Source organism: Equus przewalskii, chromosome 21 (genome assembly GCF_037783145.1).
Source record: "Equus przewalskii isolate Varuska chromosome 21, EquPr2, whole genome shotgun sequence".
Lineage (NCBI taxonomy): Eukaryota > Metazoa > Chordata > Mammalia > Perissodactyla > Equidae > Equus > Equus przewalskii.
In genome coordinates, this window is record NC_091851.1 from 28,946,732 (window position 1) to 28,954,529 (window position 7,798).

Below are 7,798 nucleotides of genomic sequence, written 5' to 3' on the forward strand. Positions count from 1 at the left end.
GCTGGGGCAAGGTGTACATTCTTTCTTAAAAAAAAATTTTTTTCTGATGATGTGATACTGTCCTCCGAAGAGGTTGTGGCAGTTTATGCCTACCCATTTCTCCACACCCTTACCAACAGTGAGTAATCACACACTTTTAAAATATTGGTCATGCTACTTGGTTGTTTTAGTTTTTATAACATTAATATTAGGGAGGTTGAATATTTTTCCTACGTTTATATGTGGTATATATATCTATATATATTTTTCTGTGAGCTGCATATTAATGTGTTTTGCCTTTTTTTTCTGTTGGGTGGTTGGGCTTTTTTAAATGGACTTTTAAGAACTCTTTATATATTTAGGAAATTGGTCCCTTTTCTGTCATATATGTTGCAAATATTTTTCCAGTCTCTTCATGCATCTTTTGACTTTGTTTATGGTGATTTTTGCTATGCTTTACATTTTTGTTATTGTCGGACGTATCTACCTTTTAGTTTATAGTTTCTAGGTAGCAGCTACTTTTAAGGGTCTTGTTATCCAGGGATTATGGGTATAAAGGATCTCTGGGTAAGACTCTCTGCCATTTGGAGTGGACATATGCTGGGAATACAGAGGAAGGATTACAAGTGACCAAAAACCCAACTAAAATTGGCTTTCACAAAAATGGAATTTATTGGTTCATGTAACTAAAACGTCTGGGACCAGCTGGATCCAGGGGCTCAAAGCACATCATCGGGACGCTCCCTCTGTCTTTCAGTCTTCCTTCAAGCCGCCTTCACCGTAAAGCAGACCCTTTGACATGGTGTCTCCCTGGTCCCCAGCTTACTTCATTCTTACTACCCACAGTTCCTGCAGAGACAGAACTTCTCTTTCCCAATCATTGTAGCAAAAGTTCCAGGGTTGACTTTCATTGAACCAATTTCGGTCAAGAACCCATCCCTAAACCAATTCCTATAGCGAGGATGTTGACCAGCCAGGCCTGGGGTCATGGTCCAGCCCTTGGAGCAAGATGGGAGTTGGTCAGCTCTACCAAAACACATAGATTGGTGATTTCCCCAAAGGAAAATGGAGGTCCTATTACCCAGGTAGGGAAAACAGATGAGGACAGGTCCAAACAATAATGCCCTCAGCAGAGGTACAAGTGGGGAGTGGGTTCAGATCCTCCAGCCAGCTGGTAATGTTGTCCTTCTCACTCTTAGAATCCCAGGTTGGAGAAGCCCGTACTGCTCTCTGAGTTTTCTACCAAGATCCCACGAAGTGAAATGGACATGCCTGTTGAGAATGGCCTCCGGGCTCCGGTCAGCACCTACCAGTATGCACTGTCCAACGGAGACGTCTGGAAAGTGCATGAGGTGCCAGATTACAACATGGCCTATGGCAGCCCTGGCGTGGCCGATGCCCCCCCGCCCTGGAGTGGCTACAAGGAACAGAGCCCCCAGACGCTTCTGGAGCTGAAGCGGCAGCGGGCTGCAGCCAAGCTGCTTAGCCACCCCTTCCTGAGTACCCACCTGGGCAGCAGCATGGCCAGGGTGGGCGAGAGCAGCAATGAAGGCAAGGCCCCCTTGATCGGAGGCAGAACTTCACCGTACAGCAGCAATGGGACCTCGGTGTATTACACGGTCACCAGCGGAGATCCCCCGCTCTTGAAGTTCAAGGCCCCCATAGAAGAGATGGAGGAGAAGGTCCATGGCTGCTGCCGCATCTCCTAGTCTCTGTGTGACAAGGAGAGAAATGCTTTGGGGTGGGGTCCCTGGAATCCAGTCCAGCCCAGCAGCTCTGGCTGGGGAGGCATCAGAGGGCAGCTGGGGGGCAGGTGGGCTCGGCTTTCCAGAGGAACCCCGACCCCACCTCTCACCCAGCTGCTCATAGCATCACCACTTCTCACGGTTCTGCTTCCTGCTGCATTGTCTGCCATCAGAAACAAGGCCCATCGTGGCTTCCTGACCCACCCTGCTGTCAGATTTTGGGAGGGCGGGCTGCATTTCCAGTTCTGTCATTGGTAAAGGCTTCTCTGGACCAGTACTTGCTTGTCACATGTCAACACACACTCACACACATGCTCAATCAACATGTGTAGGAATGACACAGCTGGGCTCATGGGAAGCAGGTGGGACTGAGAATTTGTGGGCTATGCCCAAGAGGATTGAAGTTACGTTTCAGAGTTTCATCACCACTGCCAACATGGCTTTAGCAAGGGAGGGGCCTGCTCAGCTGAGACCTGCCCAGAGTCATACCAGGGTCTGGGCCACCATCCACATCTGGAAGGAGCAAGGTGTCCTCTCTGTGTTCACAGGGAGCCATGTATCCATGGGGTCGATGAGATGGATACAGGCCTGCTCCCCACAGCCTTGCCCAGGTGAGGGGCCAGCTGTGTGACTACCCAGGGGCTGAGGTCGAAGACCAGGCTATTCCATTCCAAATCACATTTTGCTCTTGGGTGAAAATATCAACAAGTGGAGGGGGAGGGGGAGCAAAGTTAGTGTTTCCCAAAGTGCATTTGGTAAAAGAATTATTTTAGGCTGTAAAACTAGGCAAGAGGTAACCGAATTTGCTTTCTTTCATGGATGGCATCACAAGTGCTAGGTTTTACCAACTGGGGTTGGAAAAGTGAAGCTAAATGAGGTGCTTCAGTTGAAGGGCTTTTCCCAGGTGAGGGATGAGTTCGTGTTGTTAATTTCTGCAAACATCTCTGTTAACCGCGACAGAGCGCAGCATCCTGGCTGATCTTTGTAAATATTCAGATGGCTTCAGGTTTTGCTCCAGCCGAACTCAGCCAGCCCCCTCAGACTGAGCCATCAGAATGAGCAGTGAGGGGCTGCTGGGGCCCACACCCCTCCCAGAGTGAATGCTCAGGACCCCGGCCTGGCTTGCCTTTTCTAGAGTGCTCAGTGCCACAAGTTTTCCAGTTGGCCCTTGTGAGTTTCCGCCTGGCCCAGGGGCTCCCAGCCTGCTCCCGGAGTGGTGACGTCACAAGGCTGCAAACCCAATGTGCCCGTGGCCAACTCTCTGTGCTGCATTCAGGAGAGTGAATCCATGCAGTGGTGGGGCTGGAGTTGGGTCTCACTCCAGCTCTACAGTTTCATAGCCCCTGTCTCCCTGATGCTGGAGAGGGAGGACCATGAGGGGCAGGCTGCTTGTCCCCTCTCCACTGCATTCTCTCATGAGCCCCTTTGAAATTGTTGCCCATGAGTTGGGTGCTGTCCAAAGGCTCATCCAAAACCTGTTGGTGTAATTCACAAGCTGCAGGTTTGTTCCCTGCCCTGTGCGCCTTTCACTGGTCCTAAAACTACCTCCTTAGAGCTCTGAAGGGGCCCCTTAGGTCCAGATTCTGGGATTTGGGAGACAAATCTGGGTTCCCTTTAACCCTCTTCTTTCTGAGCCTTTGAGAAATTCTCTCCGAGGGGCACTTGGGCCAGGGGGCTGGGGCTGGAGGAGCCTCCTTGTGCCGCCACCCTAGTAATGGGGCTGCTGTTTGTCAGTCCCAGTCCCCCACTGTGGCCCCCATGGCTCCCCTAGCCCAGAGAGGGAGCTGGATCCCAAGGGACCTGGCTGATGCTTTACCAGGGGCAGGGCAGTTGGGCTGGAGAGCAGGGACTCAGGGGAGTCATTGCGCCCCTGGTGGCTCCTGGATGCAGGGAGAGTCACAGCACCAGGCCACTCCCACCCCAACGCCCGAACAGATCCAGTCTAGGGTGGAGGGGCAGGTCAGGAGACTGCAGGCAGGTGGGCGTCATGCCTCCCACATCCCTGGGGTCTGGGGGCAGCCTCTGCATCATCTCAGCCTATGGCTGGAGCAGGACAGGGATGAAACAAAACATATATACCTTTGGCTTTAAAACAGTGTTCAGATCAGACTGACACTGCAATTCTTCTTAAGCCAACTTAAGTTGCAAGCTGGGGAGTGCCGAGGAAAGCCACACACTCCTAGGAGAGAGCTGTGCAGGTTTTCAGATCTGTTTGCTCAGGGGCCAGAGACTGAAGGCACTTATTGCCCACTCTGAGCCCTCTGGATCCCCTGCTTCCCCCTTGCTTCCTGCCTCCTGGGCCATTCCTCTCCCACCCAGAGGACTGGGAATCCCACCTGATTCCCTGGCAGGAGCCAACTGCAGACTCTTGGGCATTAGCTCGTGTTTTCAGTCGGGGATAAACCATTCCCTGTTAGAGCTTCAAGTACCTGGGGAAGTTTCCCTGTGGGTCTCTTGGGTGATGAGGGACAAGTTGGGGCCAGGGTCATTCATTTATTCACTCATGCAGTTTGTGGAGCAGTTGCAACACACCAGGCACTATGTTAGGTTTGGGGATAAAGGACGAACAAGACAGAGTGAGGAGACCGCTCTTTACAGTTTTCATCCCTTGAGGACCAGGGGTATCAGCAGCCCCATTCAATTCACCTGAGACAGTGACTGCTTCCTGGTTCACATCCCTTTGCTTTTCAGCTCCTAAAATCCATAGAGTATGAATCCTTCTAGCTGGGAAACCACTGTCATGGCCACCCCTGGATAATGTTTGCCACTAAATGCACCTGTCGGATCTTGGGTTCCAGGCAGACAGCATCCCAAGTCCATCTGGGGCTTTTAGGGATAGCCGCCTCAGGCCAGTATCTTTGGGACACTGTATAAAAGCAGTTTGAGGTCAGCATCTAGAAGAACAAGAAATCTGGAATTTGCTGCCAAATGCATCTCAGCTTCTTAAACTCATTGTCTCTGGCTCATTTTTGCTCATTTATTATGGAGTCCTTCTGCCCCACCCATGGATAATGGGAGGAAAAGGAGCTTCTCCTTTAACATTGAAGCCTTTCCTCATGAGTCCGCCTCTCTTCCTGGCAGGTGTGGATCAAGGAGCCGGGAGAAAGCTGGCAAGGTCGACCAGCTGCCCAGCTCCCACTAGACCCAGGTCTGGGGGCAGTTCCTGACAGATTAAAGGAGGCTACCTCCAAAGCATGTGCCACATGGCTCACCATGAGCCCTGCCCTTGTTCCCACCCTATGCCCCAAACAATTAAAAATTGGTGTCTATCACTAGATAGTGAGTTTCCAGACGGTAGCTCAGGGAAGGTGAATGAACCTCAGACCTGTACCTAATGTAATGAAGACTTCAGGATGTAATTCTCCATCAAATATGCGGCATTGGTGAAACTGTTCTGCACTGTTTGATCAATTTCAATGGGCTTAGAAAAGTTAACAAGGGTGTGTCCCCTGTCCTACCCCACCCCAGTTTGCTGGCTTTGTAATAACATGAGACCATTTGGTTATTGGTGTCAGATACCTTTTGATCTTGAGCTCTCTCTCCCACTTGCTTTCCCAGAGCAGGATACTGGGGCACTTTCCAGAAGGGTGCTCCTTACAAGATGCCCAGAAGGACTGTATTTAACTCTTGCTATTGTAGCCTGGGGACAGCTACCCCTCCCCCAGGGCATATAAGAGCAATGGGTCATGTGGTCAGTGGATGACTCCACAGAAGTGACCTCCTTTGCCAGGAGCTGTAGCCCTCTCCTTGACAGGAGTCTCTTGTTGGCCAGTTGTTGGCCAGAGGGCCTGCTTCCCATGGGCATTGCAAGTGCCACAGTGCGGGGTCTGGCTCTGCGCACCCAGGAAAAGTCTGCAGACCCCCAGCCCTCCGCAATAATTCACCAGACCAGAAGCCACTGATGTACAGAGAACACTTAAGAAAAATGTATTTTATGTGAAAACAAAGTTACAACTCTGTATACTGTATCAGCAGCTTTGTGTAAAAATGGCAATCAAGAGAGTCTAATATATTTAAAACTTTTTTAAAAAAAAATATCCTCGCGGATCTTTGATATTGTATTGAAGTAACTTCCAGGTAGCTCCTCACCACGCGGCCGTGGTGGACCCTGTGTCTGAGACCATGGCTCAACCACATCCCAAAGGGGCATGCCCCTGGAGTTGCTTCCAGCTGCCAAGGCCTGTGACAGAATTCGCTGTTAAGAGTTTTTAATTAAGATTATTAAATTTCTTTTAATAACACCTGTTAGTGTGGCTGTGGTCATTGCTGTGAGCTCACTTGAATGATGCTGATTTGAATTAACAAAAAGGTGATGGTTGGGATAGGGGTGGAGGAGGGCTCCTGGTCGCTACCTCTACCATAGAGAGCTCTCCCAGGAGATCCCAGGAGCAGAGGGAGCTCTGAGAGCTCAGACATGGAGCAGATGTCTTTCTAGACTGGGAGATGGTGATACCTGATGAATTCAAGAAAAGATGAGTGGTTGGGAATGACCTTCACTCTGTTAAATGTTCCCTTTGGAATTAACATGGAGCCCTATAACAGCTCATATGTATGTATATATTTTCACACTTTCAAAGGTTTGTCTGATGACATATTTACATGTAACAGGGCTGCCCCTCTTTTCTGTTCTGTTCTTGGAGCGCACCAACTTGTCCCATCCTCTTCCCCCCACCCCACCCCAGTCCTTCTCATATAGCTTACAGTGGGGAAGTAAAATACTATATACTACTTCACATTACTGTGACAATAGAGCAGGTGAGACCCTGGTTATTCTCACTTTTTATCTCGGGCAGACAAGCTATGTGGTTGCACAGCCCCAGACCGTGATAGTCCTTGTCTTTGTCATATGCAGAAGTCTGTTGGTGTCTTGGAAGAAGATGAAAAGGGTCCACTCTTGGACTCATGGATGCTGGATGCCAGAGCAGGGACACACGGAAAGGCCCACACTTGGGCTTGAAAAAGTTCACGAACAGGCTGGGATGGGGAGAGGATGGGAAAAACAGAACTATCTTTGCAGCAGCAGGCATTCATCCATTTTAAACATGTATTGGTTTCTAAATAATAATGGTAACCTCTCACATTATGAAGCGCTTTACAGTTGTACATATGCTTTCTCATTTACACAAAGAAAATGAAGCCTGAAAAGAGACTATTGGATTTAGCACTGTGGAACTCATGATGACCTTGACAAGAGGTTTTGGCAGAGCAGAGGAGGCATAGGATTGATTGGACAGGGTTCAAGGGAGAATGGGAGGAAAACTGAAGACAGCAAGTATAAACAACTTGTTTGAGGTTTTATGCTATCAAACTGAGCAGAGAAGTGGGGCGGAAGCTCTAGAGGAATGTAGGGGCAAGAAAGGGTGGTTTTAAGATGAAAAATATTTTCAGCATGTTTGTATGAACCAGTAAAGAAGGGAAATTGAAGATCCAGGAGAGAGGAGAGAATTGCTGGAGAGATATGGGTTAGTCGTAGAGGGGCTGGCAGCGAGGGCCAAATGGAAGGGACAATTCATCCACAGTAGCAGAAGGCCCAGGACGTGGGCAGAGATGCAGACGGGCAGGTAGATGTGGTGGGAGCACGTGGACGTTCTTGCCTGACTGCTCCTATTTTCCCGAAGCAAGGAGAGAGGAAGAGGTAGAGCGAACGAGGGAAAGGTAGGCTAGCTGGCAACCCTAAGGGCCCACTTGAGACGATGAATTTAAAGCACAACCACTCAGCAGAGTTGCGTTTTCTTTTGCCCAGCCCTGTGTGGCTGCCCGGTGGAAAATAGGGGGAGAGTGCGGTTTAACCAGAATAAGGGTTTTGCCAGGCAAAAAAAGATGAAGTGAGACAAGAGAAAGATAGCTGAAGCTGTAATCAAAGGAGTGGCTATTAGGATGGACCAGTATTTTTGAACGAACGAACGAATGAATGATTAAATGCAGGGGATAAAGGCGACATGGCTGGCCAAACCCAAGCCCTGGGAGCCCCCGAGCAGCGAGGACAGTGTGCCCGGGAGTAGGAGGCAGCCTCTCTTGGCGGAGCCGAAATCTGACCGCGCGGGGCCTTTCAGGGCGGGCCGGCAGGGGGCGCG

At 49.9% G+C, this 7,798-nt stretch overlaps 1 protein-coding gene across 5 annotated transcripts in view; it reads left to right on the plus strand.

The window, feature by feature from the left end:
- The window catches only part of PPP1R16B (protein phosphatase 1 regulatory subunit 16B), a 99,214-nt gene extending 93,249 nt beyond the window's left edge, over positions 1–5,965 (plus strand). For all 5 annotated transcript variants that reach the window (XM_070589214.1, XM_008517406.2, XM_008517407.2 and 2 more), the window contains exon 11: positions 1,179–5,965. In XM_070589214.1, the coding sequence (XP_070445315.1) occupies positions 1,179–1,688 (510 nt within the window). In that variant the 3' untranslated portion in view covers positions 1,689–5,965. The remainder of the gene's footprint in view (positions 1–1,178) is intronic.
- The last annotated feature ends 1,833 nt before the right edge of the window (positions 5,966–7,798 follow it).